Here is a 23,188-nt window from a genome sequence, read left to right on the forward strand (position 1 = left end):
ATTGTTGTCAAAACATGGCTTTTCGTCGTCAAAATATGTAAAGCCACCTCAAATTGGCAAAAAAACAACTATTGCTTCCTTTTATCAATAATATCCATTATATAAATCGATGTCTTTCCAAGAAATCTTCTACTTCTAAACCCATCCAGTCAAGAACTGAACAAAGAGTCCATCCTTGCCAACAAAGGTTTAAATACACAAATGATTGGACGAGAAGTCTTTGTTTTCAATCCAGTGATTGGAAGACATTCAGAATCTTGCTAATGAAGGCTCAAATAATTGGAACCAAACCAGTGGACCTAACTACACAACTAAAATATTTCCGCTCGAAATCCAAGGAGAAAGAACAGGCATAATTCCTATGCATAACAAGAGATAATGACCCCACTAATAAGATGTAGCACACACCTTCACATTCCTATAGAAAGTTTTCCCACACCTTCCTGAGCAACTAAACAAGACAGAACAATAAAGCTGAGAAAAAATAGCACACTTACATAAACTTTCAGTATAAACTGTCCACAATTTCCTCAGCTTACTCATTCCTTCCTTCCAAGAACACATCATGTGTCTCCCAAATGCATCATAAAACCTCAATGCCAGGACATCAGGCAAAACAAAAGCAAAGAACCAATAATAAAGCTGAGAAAAAATAGCACAATATACTTTCAGTATAAACTGTCCACAATTTTCTCAGCTTACTCATTCCTTCCTTCCAAGGACATATCATGTGTCTCCCAAATGCATCATAAAACCTTGCTGCCAGGACATCAGGAAAAACAAAAGCAAAGAACTACAGAGCTCTAACCAGTTCAGAAGAGCCGAGTCCATTAGGACAAAACCAGGATTACTTTGTGATATCATCCTATTCTATAATATATAAGGCTAAGGATAATAATAACACTAAGCACTACAAGCCATATATAGCTAGACATTCCTTGTTTCCTGGTGAAGTTAATGATATGACTTCTAATAACATATCGGGCTGGGTCTTGGGTCAATTTAGGTCCAAACCAATGTTCTTAAGCCAAGCTACAAGCCAACCTGAAACCAAATCATTCTAAACCCTACCAACTTGTTTTCAGTTTGTTAAGAGTTATTTACAGTATGCTTTGACTTAATCCTTATTTATTTTGTTGTTCTTTTCATTCATTCTTCCCCACTTTCTCATCTCACTGACCTAAGGCCTAACCCACTCATGCCTCCCTGACCATCATCCATGTATTTTTTTCAAGCAAGATAATGATAAGTTCATGATGTCCATATTTTTTCAAGCAAGAAAAAACAAGTGAAAATGCAGAGACCATATGTCTAGTGACTCATATTCTAATAACAGTATAACCTTTCTTATAGAATTCCAAGAACATAAAAAATGCTCCTTGAATCCAGCAATCAACAATTCGACTCCCCAGCAAGAGCGTGCTTTCCTAGCAACCAGAAGATTTCAGACATAAAAATTATCATGTTGAAATCTCTGGGTCACTACTATATATATATCAAGAGAATTTCCAAATAGATTCCTCATAACAATTAGACGACCATCACGAAGATCAACAGATGACGCAAACCAAATCAAACTGCCACTCACCTAAATATCCAATTTATCAAAATTATCCTAACACAGCATGAACTCAGACTTGAAAACATTTAGTATCCAGGAAATTACCGTGACATGTCCTAAAAACAGGTGAAACCACAAAGACAAATAGCATGCCAACCATGAATTAAATGATGCCGTCTCATGTAGATGAAAATAGCAGCGTCAGAAATGAAACTAAAGATCGCTACTTTGCTTTAGAACCTGAGCTTGGTGAAGAACCATCGGTTCTTTCCGGTCTTAAAGCGCTCCTCAAGGCGAGCCTTGCTCTCCTTGCATGCGGTGACCTTCTTGTCGCGGGACTGGAGCGCATCGAGGGTGACGACGTCCTTGAGATCGACGTCGAGTGTGTAGCGGGTGGGCATGATGTGGCTGTAGTTCACCAGCTTCAGAAACGCCTTCACGCGCGACTTCTTGGCCGTCTTCTTTGCGGAGTCCTTGCGGATCACCTTCTTCGGGTACTTGGCGATGCCGGCGACCAGGCAGTGCCCGTAGGGTCGCTCCCGAGTGCCATCGTCGAAGGCTCGCACGATCACCGCCTTCCGCCCCGCGAATCGCCCTTGCAGGACGATCACCGCCTTGTTCGGCTTCAGAAACTTCACCATCTTCCTCTCCTTTCCGTTAGCAGCCGCGCCCGATCAATCCGGATCGTGCACCTCCTCGCCGCCGCAACGAAGTCCGCAAACCCTAGTAGAAGAGGGGTTCTTATATAGAGCCCAATTAAGGTTGGCGCCGCGGAGAATGGTCCGACATTGGGCTAACCGGTCTAGGAAATTGGGCCGTTGCAATTAGACACGGTCTAGAACTATGGACCGGTTCATGATAGCTTCCTACACAGGGTCAAAATCGTAAATTACTAATTTCTTACTAAAGCTAATTATATTAAACGAATAAAACAGTAAGTAGAAATATTTCTCATCAACTAATAATAATGCACCAATTTTCTCGAATATTTATTATTATTTTTTTACTTTTTTGGGGGGGTCCATTTGAGCTATAAAATCATAAATTTGGGTCATCAACAATTATGCTGCATGGTAAGTATGACAAATTTCATTTTCTTTGTATGAATCATAAATTTTCTTGAAATATATTTGATCAAATAAAAAGAAGATGGGAGGTTAAAAAGAAATAGGATAATATAAATATTATCCCTCAAGAGGACAAATTTATAGGAAGCAAAAGCTTGAGAGCAATTTGTGCACCAAACTGTAACATGTCAAACAATTATTAATCACTCGAAAGATTTTAGTAGTTATCTGACAAATGGAACACAAATTGCCTATCTTTTTACAGGCAAACTTGTGCATTGGCCAGAAACATTTCAGGAATTTTCCCTGTGAATTTTGTGACAGAGTTCAGTACATTAAAAACTCATAAATAATTTCAGTAGCATGATCTAAAATCACCAATAAAAGAATGATATTGAATAGGATTTCTGCCGGTTAGTACTCAAGTTTGTTTATCTGAGGCACTATTGAATAGTGTTTCTTCCTCTTCACTGTAACATTTTTGGTCCAACATATTCTCTCAACTCACAGATCTGCTTTAAGAAAGAGTTCAGAGCACCAATATGAAAAACACGAATATAGACTCTAGAAATCAAAAGAAAAATTAAGGCAAAGTACAGAATCCTACACTACCAATTCAGACCTTCAACATCAGAAGCTAGAATATCTAGATATGGTATTTACATGTCAGATAAGCTGGACAATCAAATCATTTATAGTACCAAATAATCTATTAAGTTTTTAGCAAAAAAAGGCCTGCGGCCCAATCTAATCTATAAGCTAATATTGTTTGTAAGGTAGACAATTATTAATGTGTAATCTAGCAAAGTTGTAGGGCAGATCAATAGAGAGTTCGGCTTCATAATTTTAAAATATCGCCTCCTTTTCTGGAAGCTTAATTTTTGACTTCAACCAGAGCAAGGAATTCGGAGCAGTCAGCTCCTTTGCGAGTGAATTCCCTTAAAAGGTCTTTAGATAACAACTTCAGGGATGTCTGGAATGACGCTGAGAAATTTTTGCTGCCTTCAATAACTTCATTTATCCCTTGACTGATTGTGCATCCAACTTGAACACCATTCATGTAAGCGTAACATGCTTTGAGGATGGTGCCTCCATGCTTTCGGAAATGTCCAGCAACAAAGTCCCCAAAATGCTAAAACAACCATTGTAAATGCCAGAGTCATGTAAAGAATTTGAAGCTTCCGAATTAATGTGTTGATACTTTGAAAAATCTACAAAATTACAGAAAAGAAAGTGTGGCACATACCTTTGGGGGATTCCTAACCAAATACAGCATCGTTCTGCAGGATAAAACAAAAGCACCCTCATTGTAAATCAGGGATCGCTTCTCTACATCAGGTGTACTTTTTATCTCGGCATATACTGGCTCATTAAAAAATGGCTTGGCATTCAGGACTAGAGCCTGAATAGAGACCAGAACCTGCAGCATGGATGACTTGTATGGTATCCACTTCTCACATCCCTCGCCAGACCATGTGTTGAGAAGGCTAAGACAAACTCTACCAGAATCATACAAATTTGGGTTTATTCGAAGTCCACCAGATCTGTAATAAACTTCCTGCATGGTATTATGTGGAAATTAACCTTGTCAATAAAAAATAACAATTGAGTACCCAAGTATCGGCCGGTATGGTTAAAGATTTCACTTACTGGAGGTTTCTGGGGATAGGTTGGAGGAAAGAAAATGTCAAAGAAGAAAAGGCCATCATGATAAGGAGTTCCAGCTGGTCCAACAATAACAGCCCTTAGAATATCCATCCTTTCTTCATACGCCCTTACATATATTGTCTCTGTTCATGAACAAGTGAACAAGGTAAAGAAGCCAAAAGAGGGACTATAAACATGCTCCAAAGATTTTTATGCTTCTTACTAAAACTAGGTTCAACAACTAATGCAAAAATAGATTCATCGCAAACTGGCTCCCACAAAATCAACTGCAGCATTGATGCAAATAAATTTGGAGAACAATAGTATAATCCAGTTATCAGAATAGTCATCGCAAACTCTTTTGACTAGTATACTTTTTTGATGCAAAATTCTTGCTTACATAACTTGAGTTAAAATATGATATTGTGACTGACGTGGACCACACCTGGCAAGCAAAGAATATTGTTTTATATATATATATAGGATTTCCATACACATGCAAGTCATGATAATCCTTAAGATTAATAAACATGTAGCTCTAATTCAATTTGCACATATTTTATTTCTCTTCCTTTCTGAGAGGGGAGTGGTTGTGTTTTTACAGAGTTCATCTGATTTATGATTTCTTCTAGCTACATCACTTTGAGAAAATTTGATGTAAGTACTAAACTAAACAACATATAAAGTTGAGATCCTTTTGAAAACATCCAAAACCATATATTCAATTTTTATCAGCAATATGCTGATATAGAGAACCATTCAGTATGGTGAAAAGGATTTCCTGCTGATCACAAGGCATGAAGTTGAGATCTAGACAAACTTATAGCATTGAAAAAGACATAAAAAATTGACCATCATGCAGCATGTACAGACCAGGTAGATCATTTTCTAGGATCTTCCACTCATGCTGAATCCACCTCACCCAATCTTTTGTTGGCTGTAAAGGGAAAAGCCGCTGCAAAATATCAAGATAATTTGGGACCATACTCAACAAACTACTGATTAAAAGAACATGAATGTCACTTATTGACCACCTTGATTTTAGAAAACTTATAGTAGTGATCTGAATGATCTTGAACTACATCAAATTGTTTAAACAATCTGTATTTCATGTCAATTTCATCATCAAATGTTGTTTTCATCTTGCTTTTGCTTGTATTTTCCCCTGCAGAATTCTGCAACCATAAAAAAGTTGACTCAGCACAAGATGGCACAACTTATCAATTTGGCAGTTGAACTTATAATGCAGTAGTTCTCTGCTGATTTAGCATCATATTCATGTTCATCATAATCATCCACATAAGTATAGTCTGTGTTTAAAGTCATCAGAATCATAAGAACTCAATGTTCCTAGCTCAAAATTGTAAACTTAACAAGTTCAACATCTTTTGTAGCATGAAGATATTTGAAACTACAAGCATCGATGAAGCATTCAAAAATGAAAGGCCTTTTTATCCAGATAATTCACCATATTGGTTTAAAAACTATTCAGGAGTTTCAGACAAAGGAATACTGTAAAGGTGAAGTAGCTGAAATACGTTATTGCTTTTGACAAATTCTATCATATGACAAAGTTTGCTTATTCTTGTAATATGGGACGATTTCATCAACAAACAACATTATTGGGATCATCATAATTTACACCACAAAGAACAGTTTGAACCTAAACGATTAGAAGTCCAGTAACCAATAAAATTTTGTTAACTTGCTATCGACCTTCCAGAAAATTAAACCAATAAGAGGAAAGAAATAGGCAACTAGTATCAAGCAATATCTCCACTTCATATCGTATAGATTGCAATACAAAACCAGATTTTTGTAAAAATCATTGTTTTAACCTGATGTCAATCTTTCGTTCAATTAAACCAACAAGTACAAGGGAAATAGCTAGGCACTAGCATCAAGCAACATTGACATCTCATGACCGCACAGCTCACGATACAAGATAGTATTACCAAAGTGGATTTTGAAGTAAGAAGATATGAAAAATAAGTTATTCGAGTGTTTTCAAACATGTAAATGACTTCCCTGATTTCTGCTGTGCAGCTGGGTGTAATATTGCATTCAAGTAAAAAGACAACAAAGCGAGAAATAAGATAAGGTTATGTATAGAAAACATGGATATTACAAAGAAAGGAAGCTCTAGCAAGGATGTCAATGATTGTTTACTTCAAAAAGAATCCTGATCCAGGAGACAAATATGGAAACAAAGTAATCCAACTCACAAATCACCAATGCTGTAACAATATAACATTAAAAGTGCTGATGTTGCAACATAAATACATCAACAAAAGACCATACATAATTAGATGGAAAACTCCTAATTGAAAAAACATGTTCTAACACAATTCTTCAGAAATTGGAATTTCCCATATATTCACTTCAGGCTTTTACAAGGAAATTAGATACTATGGCATTGATTTCCATGAGCCATGCTATGGAATCAAACTTTATCATGGTGTCACTTTTTGAGCATTTATAATTATTATCTGTCAAGGTCTCAGAATGATGACAAAGTTTTGGGTGGCTGGAGGACTCATGTCATGCCAAATCAGGAATGGATATTTGTTAAGACTAATTGGATCCATGCCCTGCTCCACCCACCGCACATCTACCCCAACAAAAAAAAGAACATACATGTATCACATTGGTGATTGATTATCATGTTATAATGGTATCCGTCAACACAAGCTCCAAGATCATAGTTACGATGTTTATGCAATATTTTATCATCCATGTATCATGTAAATCGTGAAGGTTATATATATCTAACAAGTGCTCTGAAGTAAGACCCTATGTTTTATTGCTTCTTGAGTTGTTATTCAGTATATTCTTTTCATCTCTGTTTCTACTTTCCAGACAAACCAATAATTTTGCATGACTTGGGAAAGAAATAGAAAATCGTCCTTTGATAGAAAGAAGTTTCCAATCTCAATACCTTATCATTTTAGATACTACATCATCAGCTTGCATGTTTGTACATAGAACTGCTACTTACCTAAGCATTTAATACTTAAACAGGAAAAAAAATATTCAATTTCTATATAGAAACTTTAAAAGGACCGATTATTTCTAAGTCTCAAGATTGGCTTGGTATATTTCTCATATATATTAGTGAACTAAATATGTATACCATGCAAGTCTAGCCAAAGTCTATTACTAATTTGACAGCCTGATCTTGTTTAAAGTCAGATGATTTCCAAAAGTAAAACAAAAACATGAAAGTAAACTCTAGAAGCAAATGCAGAACATGTTCCCCCGATAATTTGTTTTTAAAACGGGGAAATTTTCTACTGCTTTAGTTAACAATGAACTGGTGGCAACTTTGTATTTGAAATAAAGCCAATTCCATTATATTCAAAATTCTTCTAGTACTAAACACACAAGGATCTTGGTTTAAAGTAATATGTCATAACATTTTTTTTTAATTAATAGCTATGATCAGAATGGTGCTAACAGGTCACTGATGAGTGGTAGCACTAAATTGTTTGTAAAGCCTTCATCCCAAACTCTATTCCAAGTTCGACCATTTCCAGTCACTGGAAACAGAGAGTATCCATTCAAATGTACTCACTACAAACACAAAGGGCAAATAAATCAGTAAAGAGAGCAACTTTTTCCAGACTAACAATACCCTTAATCGAAAATGTACAGAATTAAATTATCACTTGCGCATTTACCAACCAAAATCGAACACGAGGAACACTATGGATGTAAATCTAACCATAAACCAGATCTAAAAGATGGAACACATCTAACATAATCACATACTTCAGATCAAGTTCGATTTTTTTCCAAGATTTCATCATAAAATCAGGGTCAGAACACTCAATTCGAACTAACAGACAGAAATTTGAGCCAACATAACTCGGCACGAAAGAGAAGTAAGAGGAGCGATGGACTACCGGGCTCTTCTTCATCTGCTGCTGGCTTGAACTCGAAGCCGAGGAGGAGAAGGATGGCGCCGTGACGTCGGGGCCCCCGGTTGATGACTTCCGGGGAAAGATACGAAGCTTGGAAAGGGAAGCGAAAACCATCTCCCTTGGGGACGACCAAAACGACGACTTGGAACCGGCGGCGGGAAGCGGCGTCTGCATGGGGCCGGGGTTAGGTGGCGATCAATGCAACGTCAGGCTGCGCCACAGTTACGGTGATCGCACGCTCCGAGAGAGAGAGAGAGAGAGGCGTAAGCAATGGGGAGGGAACAAATAGCATTAAGGTTTTCGAAATCACTTATAAATATCTATAACTTTATAGATATGATGTGATCACGCGAACTCCCAAATCTGTTTTGATTGGAATATAATCTTTTTCTGTTAATTGTTTAGAATTTCACTTCTATCTACATTTTCTGATTTTTTTTAAATTTTATTTTATTTTATTTTATTTTTATAAAAAAAATAATTAATAAAAAAAATGATTATTGATGTTCAAATGAAACTGGAATCAAATTCTAAACAAATCAATTTGAAACCGATTTAATTTGAACCAATTCATCAACAATTCAATTTTTAGAGTTATAAATGATTTCAATTTGAGAGGATACTATTTAGTTAATTGATTCGGATCGATTTTAATTTAAAAATATCAACTTAACCCAAAGACTCACAAAGCCCTAAAATATATTTCAAAACTCTACGAGTTTATTGCTTCTCTTAGTTTACGTGACTCTTTCTTTTTGTCTTATTCTTTTCTTTTCTTATTATTTCTCTTCATTAATAATTTCTTTGTTGATTTATATTATTACATATCCTAATAAAAAAAATAATTACATGTGAAGTCGATTTTTCTCTATTGTATCTTTTAATAAAAAAAAATATAAAATCACTTATATAAGTTTAATTATTTAAAATATTTAGAATTATATTTATGGATAATTATATATATATATATATATATATATATATATATATATATATATATATATAATGGGAAATCAAAGGCTTTAACACTAACTTTGTAACCATTTTTAAAATTTTTAAGAATAAAAATAAAATAAACGAAGAAATTAAATATAATGAGTCCATTTATTACATTATTTTATTTTATTTTTCTATTTAAATCGGTGTCAATAAAATGTTAAATAACTTTATTTTTTTGGTTATTTATTACTCTATTCTTTTGTTGATATGTCAAAAAAATTTCATTTGACATTTGTCACGAGCGAAAAGTAGTCAAGTAGTCAATAAATTTTTCTTGCAAAACTGTTTTTAGGATGTGCCTCATGTTTGATAATTATATTAGGATTAATAAAAAGATTAAGAGAATTGAGAATAATATTTATTTATCGCTTTATAGATCTGATGTGATCACGGGAACTCTCGCAAGTAATCACATTTGATTGGAACATAATCTTTTTCTATTAATGGTTTCATAATATGAGAATTTCACTTCTATCTTCATTTTATGAATTCATTTTTATTTCAAAATTAAATTTTATTTTATTTTTTATAAAAAATAATTGATAAAAATATGATTATTGATGTTCAAATCAAATCGAACTCGAATCAAACTCTAAACAAATCAACTTTGAACCGATTTAATTTGAACCGGTTCATCAATAATTCAACTTTGAAAGTTATAAATGATGTCAATTTTAGAGGATACTCTTCTTCGATTTAGTTAATCGATTCAGATCGATTTTTATTTAAAAATACCAACTTAACCGAAAGATTCACGAAACCCTAAAATCTATTCCAAAATACTACGAGTTTATTGCTCCTCTTTGACTCTTCCTCGTCTTATTTTTTATTTTCTTACCATTTCTCTTTATTAATAATTCTTTTGTTGACTTGCATCATTACATATCCTCGTGGAAAAAATATTTACATGTGAAGTCGATTTTTCTCTATTATATCTTTTAATGAAACATATAAAATCAATTGTATAAGTTTAATTATTTAAAATATTTAGAATTACATTTATGGTTATATATATATATATATATATCCATTTGTTATATTATATTATATTATTTTTCTATTTAAATTGGTGTCAATAAAATATCAAATAACTTTCTTTTTTTTAGTTATTTATTACTCTCTTCTTTTGTCGATATATCAAAATTTTTCATTCGACATTCGTCACGAGCGATTCAAGAGTAGTCGAGTAGTCAATAAATTTTTGTTGCAAAATTATTTCTAGGGTGTGCCTGATGTTTGCTATTTGATGTTTATATTATGATTAGTAAAAGGATTAAGATAATTAAGAATAATATTTATTTATATATCTTTATAGGTATGATGTGATCACGCGAACTCCCAAATCTGCAAGTAATCACATTTCATTAGAACATAATCTTTTTATGTTAATCATTTGATAATCTGTGAATTTCACTTCTATATTCATTTTCTAATTTCTTTATTATTTCAAAATTCGATTTTATTTTATTTTATTATAAAAAAATAACTGATAAAAAATATATGATTATTGATGTTCAAATCAAATCCAACTCTAATCAAACATTAAACGAATCAATTTGAAACCGGTTTAATTTAAACCGATTCATCAATAATTTAACTTTGAGAGTTATAAATGATTTCAATTTGAGAGGATACTCTTCTTCCATTTAGTTAATCGATTTGGATCGATTTTAATTTAAAAATACTAACTTAACCCAAAGACTCTCAAAGCCCTAAAATCTATTCCAAAACTGTATGAGTTTATGACTCCTTCGTTTATGTGACTCTTCTTCCTTTTCTTATTATTTTATTTTCTTATAATTTCTCTTCATTAATAATTCCTTTGTTGACTTGCATCATTACATATCCTCGTAAAAAAATTATTACATGTGAAGTCAGATTTTTCTCTATTGTATCTTTTAATAAAAAAATATAAAATCACTTATATAAGTTTGATTATTTAAAATATTTAGAATTACATTTATGGTTATATATATATATATATATATATACATATATATATATATATATATATATACATATATATATATATATATATGATGGGAAATTAAAGGCTTTAACACTAACTTTGTAACCATTTTTAAAATTTTTAAGAATAAAAATCAAATAAACGAAGAACTTAAATGTAATGAGTCTATTTGTTACATAATTTTGTTTTATTTTTCTATTTAAATTGGTGTCAATAAAATGTTAAATAATTTTCTTTTTTTTTTGTTATTTATTACTCTCTTCTTTTGTCGATATGTCAAAAATTTTCATTTGACATTTATCACGAGTGATTGAAGAGTAGTCAATAATTTTTTCTTGCAAAACTATTTCTAGGGTGTGCCTCATGTTTGATGTTTATATTAGGATTAGTAAAAGGCTTAAGAGAATTTAGAATAATATTTATTTACATAGCTTTACATATCTGATGTGATCACGCGAACTCCCAAATATGCAAGTAATCAAATTTGATTGGAACATAATCTTTTTCTGTTAATCGTTTATAATTTCACTTCTATCTTCATTTTCTAATTTCTTTTTTATTTCAAAATTTTATTTTATTTTATTTTATTATAAAAATAATTGATAAAAAAATATGATTATTGATGTTCAAATCAAATCAAACTTGAATCAAACTCTAAACGAATTAATATGGAACCGATTTAATTTGAACCTGTTTATCAATAATTCAACTTTGAGAGTTATAAATGATTTTAATTTGAGTAAATACTTTTCTTCGATTTAGTTAATCGATTCGGATCGATTTTAATTTAAAAATACTAACTTAACCCAAAGACTCTCAAAGCCCTAAAATCTATTCCAAAACTCCATGAGTTTATTGCTCATCATTCGTTTATGTGACTCTTCCTCCTTTTCTTATTCTTTTATTTTCTTATAATTTCTCTTCATTAATAATTCTTTTGTTGACTTGCATAATTACATATCCTCATGAAAAAAATAATTACATGTGAAGTCGATTTTTCTCTATTGTATCTTTTAATAAAAAATATAAAACCACTTGTATAAGTTCAATTATTTAAAATATTTAGAATTACATTTATGATTTTATATATATATATATATATATATATATATATATATATATATATGATGGGAAATCAAAGGCTTTAACACTATCTTTGTAACCATTTTAAAAACTTTTAAGAATAAAAATCAAATAAATGAAGAAATTAAATGTAATGAGTCCATTTGTTACATTATTTTATTTTTTTTCTATTTAAATTGGTGTCAATAAAATGTTAAATAATGTTCTTTTTTTGTTATTTATTACTCTTTTCTTTTGTCGATATGTCAAAAAATTCCATTCGACATTTATCAGAAGCGATTGAAGAGTAGTCGATAAATTTTTCTTACAAAACTATTTCTAGGGTGTGCCTCATGTTTGATGTTTATATTAGGATTAGTAAAAGGATTAAGAGAATTTATAATAATATTTATTTATATAAATTTATATATCTGATGTGATCACGTGAACTCTCAAATCTACAAGTAATCACATTTGATTGGAACATAATCTTTTTCTGTTAATCATTTTATAATCTGAGAATTTCACTTCTATCTTCATTTTTGAATATTTTTTATTTCAAAATTTGATTTGATTTTATTTTATTTTATTATAAAAACATAATTGATAAAAAATGATTATTGATGTTCAAATCAAATCAAACTCTAAACGAATCAATGCGGAATCGATTTAATTTGAACCGGTTCATCAATAATTCAACTTTGAGAGTTATAAATGATTTCAATCAAAGGATACTCTTTTTTGATTTAGTTAATTGATTCAGATCGATTTTAATTTAAAAATACCAACTTAACCCAAAAACTCTCGAAGACCTAAAATCTATTCCAAAACTCTTTGAGTTTATCATTTTTATGACTCTTCTTTCTTATATTATTTGTTTAATTTCTTATCATTTCTCTTCATTAATAATTCCTTTGTTGACTTGCAACATTAAATATCCACATGGAAAAAATAATTACATGTGAAGTCGATTTTTCTCTTTTGTATCTTTTAATTAAAAAATATATAAAATCACTTGTATAAGTATAATTATTTAAAATATTTAGGAGTACATTTGTAGTTATATATATATATATATATATATATATATATATATATATATATATATATATATATATATATATATATATATATATATATATATATATACTTCCCATCAAATGATGAATCCCCTTAAAAGAATACTTTGGGACTCGTAAGGGATTTACTTGTCTATATATCGTTTTATTCGATCCTTTAGGTCCCTACTCACCTCGATGGTTATCCCATGATGCCCCTTGAAGCATATATGCGATAGATAGACTTCTGTAACCATACTATATTTGCTTGCTTAAACGGAATCTCTTATATATATATATATATATATATATATATATATAAGAGATTCCGTTTAAGCAAGCAAATATAGTATGGTTACAGAAGTCTATCTATCGCATATATGCTTCAAGGGGCATCATGGGATAACCATCGAGGTGAGTAGGGACCTAAAGGATCGAATAAAACGATATATAGACAAGTAAATCCCTTACGAGTCCCAAAGTATTCTTTTAAGGGGATTCATCATTTGATGGGAAGTAGACTACTCAAAAATCCTACATTTTTATTTTGTCATAAGTAATTCGGAAAATGAAAGTAAAAAAAGAAGAATAAATCGTTGGTCCTTAGTGGGAACTTAAGTAAGGAGTAGTTCTTTGTTTGTAGGATTTTTCGAACAAACTTTTTAAATAAGAAAGAATCCCCTTTTTGAGGTAACTACTTGAGCCGGATGAAAGGAAACCTTCACGTCCGATTTTAAAAGGGGGAATCCAATCCTACAGGAACCTATCTCGCTTTTTCTTTTGCTAGGCCCATAGCGAAAAAACCTACTTTCTTACGATTACGAGGTTTATTCGAATATGAAATCCAATCTTGGAAATACATCATACCACTTTTTTTTACTACCCAAGGCTTCGAGACATTTCGAAATCGAGAAATCTCTACAGGAGCAGGTGCTATTAGAGAACAATTAGTCGAGTCAGATTTGCGAATTATTACAGGTAATTCATTAGTAGAATGGAAGGAATTAGGGGATGAAGGGTCCATTGGAAATGAATGGGAAGATAGAAAAATTAGAAGAAGAAAGGATTTTTTGGTTAGACGCATAGAATTAGCTAAACATTTTATTCGAACAAATGTAGAACCAGAATGGATGGTTTTGTGCTTATTACCAGTTCTTCCTCCCGAGTTGAGACCAATCATTCAGATAGATGGGGGTAAACTAATGAGTTCGGATATTAATAAACTCTATAGATGAGTTATCTATCGGAATAATACTCTTACTGATCTATTAACAACAAGTAGATCTACGCCAGGGGAATTAGTAATGTGTCAGGAGAAATTGGTACAAGAGGCCGTGGATACACTTCTTGATAATGGGATCCGTGGACAACCAACGAGGGATGGTCATAATAAAGTTTACAAGTCATTTTCAGATGTAATTGAAGGCAAAGAGGCAAGATTTCGTGAGACTCTGCTTGGTAAACATGTCGATTATTCGGGACATTCTGTCATTGTCGTGGGTCCTTCGCTTTCATTACATCAATGTGGATTACCTCGAGAAATAGCAATAGAGCTTTTCCAAACATTTGTAATCCGTGGTCTAATCAGACAACATGTTGCTTCTAACATAGGAATTGCTAAAAGTAAAATTCGGGAAAAAGAACCCATTGTATGGGAAATACTTCAAGAAGTTATGCGGGGGCATCCTGTATTATTGAATAGAGCACCCACCCTGCACAGATTAAGCATACAGGTGTTCCAACCCTTTTTAGTAGAGGGATGCGCTATTTGTTTACATCCATTAGTTTGTAAGGGTTTCAATGCAGACTTTGATGGGGATCAAATGATTGTTCATGTACCTTTATCTTTGGAAGCTCAAGCGGAGGCTTATTTACTTATGTTTTCTCATATGAATCTCTTGTCTCCAGCTATTGGGGATCCTATTTCCGTAACAACTCAAGATATGCTTATCGGACTCTATTTATTAACGATCGGGAATCGTCGAGGTATTTGTGCAAATAGGTATAATCCATATAGATATAGTTGCGGAAACTACCAAAATAAAAAGGTTGACAATAAAAAAAATGACTATAGGTATACGGAAAAGAAAGAACCCTATTTTTCTAGTTCCTATGATGCACTTGAGCTTATCAACAGAAACGAATTAGTTTAGATAGTCATTTGTGGCTCCGATGGAGACTAAATCAACGTGTCATTGGCTCAAGAGAAGTTCCCATCGAAGTTCAATATGAATCTTTGGGTACTTATCATGAGATTTATGGACACTATCTAATAGAAGGAAGTGTAACAAAGGAAATCCGTTGTATATACATTCGAACTACTCTTGGTCATATTTCTTTTTATCGGGAAATAGAAGAAGCCATATAGGGGTTTTGTCTAGCCTACTCATACGCTATCTAAACTAAGAAATCAGATTAGGCGATGTTCGTGCCCATGGGAATTCGGGTCTCCCCAATTTCACTAGTATCATAATTTCTGAATTTCTACGTGAATCAAGATTGAGATTGAGGAAAGGAAGTTTTCGAATCACTAACTCAAATCCATTGTCGAATCCTACTTAGCAGAATAAATATAAGATTTACTGTACTTATGGCAGAACGGGCCGATCTGGTCTTTCATAATAAAGTGATAAATGGAACTGTTATGAAACGACTTATTAGCAGGTTAATAGATCATTTCGGAATGGCATATACATCACATATCTTGGATCAAGTAAAGACTTTGGGTTTCCAACAAGCCACTGCTACATCTATTTCATTAGGAATTGATGATCTTTTAACAATCCCTTCTAAGGGATGGTTAGTCCAAGACACTGAACAACAAAGTTTTATTTTGGATAAATACCATCATTATGGGAATGTACACGCGGTAGAAAAATTACGTCAATCCATTGAGATATGGTATGCTACAAGTGAATATTTGAGACAAGAAATGAATCCTAATTTTTGGATGACTGATCCTTCTAATCCAGTATATCTAATGTCCTTTTCGGGAGCTAGGGAAAATGCATCTCAGATACACCAATTAGTAGGTATGAGAGGATTAATGTCGGATCCCTAAGGACAAATGATTGATTTACCCATTCAAAGCAATTTACGTGAAGGACTTTCTTTGACAGAATATATAATTTCCTGTTATGGAGCCCGCAAAGGAGTTGTAGATACTACTGTACGAACATCATATGCTGGATACCTCACACGTAGACTTGTTGAAGTAGTTTAACATATTATTGTACGTAGAACAGATTGTGGCACTATCCGAGGTATTTCCGTGAGTCCTCGAAATGGGATGACGGAAAATTTTTTTGTCCAAACACTAATTGGTCGTGTATTAGCGGACGATATATATATCAGTCTACGATGCCTTGCCACTCGAAATCAAGATATTGGGATTGGACTTGTCAATCGATTCATAACCTTTCGAGCACAACCAATATATATTCGAACCCCCTTTACTTGCAGGAGTACATCTTGGATCTGCCAATTATGTTATGGTCGGAGTCCTACTCATGGCGACCTGGTCGAATTGGGAGAAGCTATAGGTATTATTGCAGGTCAATCAATTGGGGAACCAGGAACTCAACTAACATTAAGAACTTTTCATACCGGTGGAGTATTCACAGGCGGTACTGCCGAGCATGTACGAGCTCATTCTAATGGAAAAATAAAATTCATTTCTATGTTCTATAGACTTGTATGTAACTATTGAGAGTCGGGATATTCTACAGAAATATTGCATAATAACTAAAACATAAAAAAAAATTAGTTTAATATTTTTTATATAATTAAACATTTGATGCAATAGAAGTATGTTTATTTTTAAAAAAAATTATATTTCTTCAAAAGCTAAATACAAGGTAAGATGTGTTAATCAATTAGTATATTTTTATAAAATGTGTTAAACAATTAGTATTATGATATCCCTCTCTAAAAATATGACAAAAATGTAATATTGAAAATAGATTACAGGATTAAGATATATCTATAAAATTTATAGAGTGCTAGGGAGGAGGATTATCCTCTTTGTTGAGGAGTTTAATAACAAGTTCTACATAAATATTATTATAAATATTGATTCATCAAAATTAATTAGATTATATGGTCTTATCTAATTAAATAAGATATATTATGGATATGATTGGATTCTAATTACGATTATTGATTAATAAAAAAATCTAATTATGACAGAATTTTTTAGAATATAATATTAATACGAGGGACTCTCATAATTACTTATCTTAAACCTTTTGCTTTCGTCTATAAATAGATATAACTTCGTAGGGACTCAATATGGATAATTAGATATACAGATATGGAGATAAGAGGAGATGCAAATATGTGATATTATTGAGAGATTATAAATATTTTTTCATCTCCCCTTAGTCACATAAATCAATATTAAGATATTATATATATTCTCTCATCTCTTCTTTATCCTTAATCCATTAGTTCTCCTTACATATCAATAGAAAGGAAGTTCAAGTATGATAGGATTTCTTATAATAAAATATTGACAGGAAGAAATCTTCTAATTATTCATCTTAGACTCTTTGTTCTCTTCTATAAAAAGATAAGACATCATAAAGATTCAAAACAGATAATTAAATGTGCCGATATACAGATAAAAGGGGACATAGATGCGTAATATTATTAAGATATTATATATCTTCTCTTATCTCTCTTTAGTCACATGAACCAATCATTAGGATATTATAAATCTTTATTTTATTATAAATCTTCATTTTATTCCTAATCTTATAGTGATCATTAGGATATTATAAATCTTCATTTTATTTCTAATCTTATAGTGATCATGTGAAAGATAGATAGAAAGAGAGGAGAAAGTCTAATTATTCTTACATATCAACATTACTAGTCTGCCCATAGATAAAATAAAAGCTTTCTGAATTATATCAAAAACACACCTCATACATTTTGATTAATTTTATTTTAGATTTTAATATTAAATTTTTTTGTATAATTGAAACATAAGGATAATTGTAAACAATTGACCATAAGAATTTATTGTATCAACATGAACCAATAAGAAGTAATCAGAGGATACAAGGAACTTCCTGTTTCTTCGTTGTTACACCAGGGGACATGATAAACCAACCACGATGCTTATTTAGCAACTACAATTTACGACATGGAACAACTACTAAAGAGGTCCCCTTATAAATATTGAATGGGCTACAATTTGAGAGCTGGCATAACTATAACACTGAACATACATCATCTTTTATGCTTTTATTTTTTTTGATTTTACAATGAGACCATCATCATTGCTACAGTTGATCCTTTTCCTTGAAGTGAAACCTTCATTCCTTGATGCCTGCAAACTCTTTGAGCTTCCTGGCCTATCTTGCTTGCTGGATTTGATTGGAGTGCCTGTTCTTAGCTGTTGCTGTCTCTTTTGCTTTCTCTCATATGCCTTCTTTGCTCTTTCAGGAGATAGCAAACCATGTTCCATCATCCTATATGCAAAGGCGATGAATGCAAGTAATAAATTAAACGATAACTTTAGATTTGTAGGGATCACAACTCATATTCTTAAATTGAAGACACGAACTGAAGCTGACTGCCATGATTTCAGAAGCATTTACACACTATGATTGTAGGAAAAACAAACAAGCTAAAGGAGTCTGAGAATCAGTTGATTTGTTTTTAGCATTTTATGCACTATAAAAGCAACACAGAGTGTTATGAAAATCAGAAGCCTTCTTAACCAAAGTCATATTAGTTCGATGAATAAATAAACAGAACTTTTCATTTACTTTTGCACAGGAAGTGTATTTTTGTGGCAATATCCAATTTATCAACTATTTCAAATTTTTAGAGTTAATGACATAAGCCATTTCATCCACAAGGAAACAAAAAATGAAAAATATTCAATAGTCCTTTCAAATGACCGATTGATGCCTTTCTCATATAAGATCAATGAAATATTTAAAAAACTAACCAAACTTTTACAAATTTTACTTGTAATGACAGTTGGAACATCCAAATTACTTTATCCAATGTAATAAACAAAGATCTGCTACTTCATCCATTACTGGTGTGATAATTTCAAATCTGTCTTAAATGGAGGAGGACTATCTAAAGGCATTATTTTATTTGCAATATCCTGTAAGTCCTACTTCAAGTGTAAATAAAAAGTATCATGGATTTTTATAACATCCAGCAAATTAACAAAATCAATCCTTCAAAACATTGTCAAAAAAGCAAAGAAAATTAACCGAAGTATAGTTAACGTTCTTCTAACTGAAAAAAAAAAAAAAAAAAAAAAACGTGACTGTAGTATGGAATTGGAAAAGAACTCACCAAAATTCTGCCATTTCGCTTGACGGAATTTGCTTTGATAAGGATTCATAGAATATCCTCAGAGGTTCCCTCTGACAAAGAACAAACAACCACAGGATGTGAAACCATCTAATGACCTCCACCACACTACAACAAGTTGGTCTAATATGAGCATCTTTTCACTAGTTAAATACCTCTTCGGGGATGTCATACTTCTGACCAGGCAAAGCATAGACTTTCTTCTCAGCTTTCCGTCTGGTTGTCTTAGTGACAGTTTTCGATGAACTTGTTACTTTTTTCCCCTTCACAAGTATCCCAAAATCAATTTCACAATAACAATTAAATAACATGTTTTACAAAAAGAATCAAATTACAACTCGAAGACATGGATCGAAGGAAGTCATTCATATGTCCGTGCTCTAACTGTAAGAGGAAACCAAATCTAGGAAAATGCTTGAGACCCTCCAAAAACCAATCTAATCCGCCCATAACGAACATTGAATCGCATAAACCAAAGTTATCCATTTTAGATTGGATTGTCGAAAGGAAAAGGGGATAAAGGCCACAAAAAAATGAAAAGAAAAGCTCGTTATAAATCAAGCTTTTGTCACCTCCTAAATTCTGCAGGTGAGTAAGAGAAAGAAAAGCAACAAATCAAAGATCACGTTTTGAAGCCGCAAATCGGCTTTGATTGAAACGAAGGGACCGGCAGACCAAAAACTCGTGTGTTGATTACCATCTCAATCTAACAAGAAACCATAAATCGTGCTAATTCTCCGAACAAATTGGAATCTCCTTACCTCCAGCTTAGAAACAACGTTGACGGGTTTCTGCTTGACGACCGAGATCGATTTACCAGGCCCATCCACCTTCTTCTTCACGTCCGGCACGGCGGCCCCTTTCTCCTTCCCGCCTCTCCCCTTTATCGCCCCCGACGAAGACATAGCGACCAATCCGACGCCCGCTCTTCAAAGAACTAAAATTGTTGGATTACTAGAGAAGTAGACGAGAGATTGAAGAAAGAAGAGATAGAAAGAGCCACCCCTTCTTTTTCTCCCTTGCCTTTTTGGGACAGTTGTGAATGGGGAATGATCAACCCAACTTATAGTCCTAATTTGACTCAACCTTCTAATATCCAATCCTAATCAAATTTAAAATTACAATTCCAACAGAAAAAACACAGGATCTTGCGGTCGGAGCGCTCTACTTGCCGCCGCCTCGGAGGAGAAGGCAAGTCGCGCAGCCAAAGGAGATGGGGCGGGCCGCGCTTGATTGCGCCATGGGTGGTGATGGGAGCTTTGCCAGCGCCAATTGTACTACCGGAGGGCACTTTGGCCATTTTCTCGGTAAATACGCTCCGCATAGAAATTTGTATAAGGAGGTCAGATCCGCCGTCCATTAGCTCACTGAGGCATACGAACGGCCGGATGAGAACAGAGTGGTTCGGCCCGCTTGTTTGGGCTTAGCCCAAGTAATGAACGGGCCACAACAGAGATTCACATGGCGGAGATTTTGACGTCGTCATCCCTATTGCTAAATACGGATCTCCCATCTTGTTTTGATTGGACGGAGGCGAATGTTTCGATTGCTTTGTTTGAGGACATGTAACATGGTGTTGTCTAATCTCAACGTTGCATGGTTAGGTTTGGGTCCACGCTGCTCCCACGTCGAGATGACAAAGCTCGTAGTTTAGCAGGCAGGAATGAATCTACAGCACGCATGCAGTCTAAATTCCAATTATATTGACATGATAACTCTTTACATGAAGAAGAAGGATCCTAGAATGCGAGAACTGCGGTAACTATAATATTATAATAAGCTCTGCTTCCCATGGCGCTCCGGCTTTTTTTGACACAGTCACTGACACAACCACCCGCCTCCCGTCATATCTCTGTCAACCGCGTACGTCCCTCTCCCTGCTCTCTCTGTCACCCCACGCCATCGGCTCTCTGACACGCTGCCTGTGAAGGCCTACTTTTGCACCCACCAATCGGTATCCGAGAAAGCACCGGCCCCGCTCCGGGGAGCAGTCCTCTTCATGGGCGTCCGATGGCTGTGTCAGTCGGGAGGTCGAGACGGCCGCTCTCCTGCAGCGCGCGCAGCAGCTGCGCCCCCTTTCGTCTACCCCGCGCGCTGCACTCACCCTGCATCGCCGCCACCACCGCCCTCCCCACCTCCGGCGGTGCCTCCCCCGCCGCCGCCCCGCCGTAGATCGCAGCCATCACACCGATGGCGCACTCCCTCCCCCTCCCCGCCATCCCCTCCACCGCCCCCGCCAGCGCCGCCGCGGCCGCGGCGTGTGCCCGCACCCCCGCCGCCCCATCCGCCACAGTGCACAGCAGCTCCAGCGCCGCCAGTGCCCGCTCCGCTGTCGCGCCCGCAGGCCCAGACGCCGCCACCGCCTCCAGCGCCGCAGACGCTGCCCCGGCCTCCACTGCGGCCCGCCGGTTGTGCTCCGCGAGGAGTAGCGCGAGGAGCACTTTGGCCGCCGGCCGCGCCGAGGCTGGCTCCCGCAGGGCGGCCACCACGCCGGCCATCACCGGCGGAGGGCAGGGTATCGGCGTGGGAGAGGAATCCGGTGCGAGGGACCTCTCTAACAGGCGCAGGGCCGGGAGGCTGGCGCCGGAGGCGAACTGGAGCTCTGCGGCACGGAACGCCTCCGCGAGGTTAAAGGAGGCGGCGTGGGAAGGGTCAAGGGCCTGCGGCCCGCGCTCCGGCTCAGGCGTCGGTTGCTGTTGGTGGTGGTGCTGCAGGGGGAATCTCCACTGGGTGAAGCTCTGGGAAGTAGACGAGGAGGAGGAGGAGGAGGAGGAGGTGGACGGAGGAGGGCGTTCGGGCTCGGTCGGCCGGGGTGGGTCGGGGGCTGCGGACGGCTGGGGCGGAGGAGGGGGCGGAGGCGAGGCGGAGGGCGGCGGGGGCGTAGCCGAAGGAGGCGGCGGGGAAGCGGAGGCCAAGAAGGTGGCGGCGGAGGGGGGAGGAGTGGTGGGGCTGAGGGCGGACTGGGTGCAGTTGCGGAAGATGCCGCAGGAGAAGAGGGGCCGCGGTGGTGTCTTCAGCTTCGCATGGGGGCTCTGGTGGCTGCTCCGGCTCATGGCGGCGGCGAGTGGCACAACCGTGAAAGGGAGCGCACTCCGACAGCGGAGAAGAGCGAAGAGAAGCTACCGAAACAAGATCGATGGGAGAAGCTTATATCCTCTCCGCGACACGGATGGAGGGCGTTGATGGTGGGTACTTGCGGTGCGAGTCCCATACACCATCGTTGCTCTGTGGGTAAAAGAACCGTCAGAGTGGGCCAGCCCAGTATCTAGCGCGGGACTGGATGACATAGCGGGGCCCTTCCCACCGAGAGCCGGCACGTGTTGGTGGGGCAGCGGAGAACGTGGATGAGTCGGGTGCCCCTGAGATCGATGATTGGTGGTGCACGTGGGGATGGGGCCGACGTCCGTGACGTGGCTATCGGCGGTTGGGCGGGTTCGGTACCGCGCCCGCGATGTGGGCTTGCGTGTCAGGATAAAGCACGCCATCGAGACCGTTCGGCGCGCCGAAAGTTCGTCCAGATTCGCGCTTTGATGGGCCGAACTAAATGGGTTTGGGCTCAT

At 35.7% G+C, this 23,188-nt stretch overlaps 3 protein-coding genes across 4 annotated transcripts; all 3 read right to left on the reverse strand.

The window, feature by feature from the left end:
• Positions 1-1,558: 1,558 nt before the first annotated feature.
• On the reverse strand, positions 1,559-2,291 carry LOC103992790 (large ribosomal subunit protein eL27x). Its single transcript, XM_009412636.3, has one exon. It carries the CDS (start codon positions 2,200-2,202, stop codon positions 1,795-1,797), a length of 408 nt encoding a protein of 135 aa, XP_009410911.2. The 5' UTR covers positions 2,203-2,291; the 3' UTR covers positions 1,559-1,794.
• A 1,077-nt stretch (positions 2,292-3,368) lies between these two features.
• Positions 3,369-8,460, reverse strand: LOC135680054 (putative ubiquitin-conjugating enzyme E2 38). Of its 2 annotated transcripts, none has more exons than XM_065194044.1 (6): positions 8,181-8,460; positions 5,310-5,450; positions 5,149-5,212; positions 4,279-4,418; positions 3,875-4,186; positions 3,369-3,760 (listed from the first exon to the last, which is right to left on the reverse strand). In XM_065194044.1, exons 1-6 carry the CDS (start codon positions 8,370-8,372, stop codon positions 3,503-3,505), a joined length of 1,107 nt encoding a protein of 368 aa, XP_065050116.1. In that variant the 5' UTR covers positions 8,373-8,460; the 3' UTR covers positions 3,369-3,502. The 2 variants fall into 2 exon arrangements, with proteins under 2 accessions (XP_065050116.1, XP_065050115.1); XM_065194043.1 differs by having other exon boundaries at positions 5,149-5,230.
• Positions 8,461-18,337: 9,877 nt separating this feature from the next.
• On the reverse strand, positions 18,338-22,822 carry LOC135679524 (vegetative cell wall protein gp1-like). Its single transcript, XM_065193382.1, has 4 exons — positions 20,390-22,822; positions 19,784-19,891; positions 19,611-19,681; positions 18,338-18,763 (listed from the first exon to the last, which is right to left on the reverse strand). Exon 1 carries the CDS (start codon positions 22,679-22,681, stop codon positions 21,626-21,628), a length of 1,056 nt encoding a protein of 351 aa, XP_065049454.1. The 5' UTR covers positions 22,682-22,822; the 3' UTR covers positions 18,338-18,763; positions 19,611-19,681; positions 19,784-19,891; positions 20,390-21,625.
• Positions 22,823-23,188: the final 366 nt, after the last annotated feature.

This window comes from Musa acuminata, chromosome BXJ1-7 (genome assembly GCF_036884655.1).
Source record: "Musa acuminata AAA Group cultivar baxijiao chromosome BXJ1-7, Cavendish_Baxijiao_AAA, whole genome shotgun sequence".
Taxonomy (NCBI): Eukaryota; Viridiplantae; Streptophyta; class Magnoliopsida; order Zingiberales; family Musaceae; genus Musa; species Musa acuminata.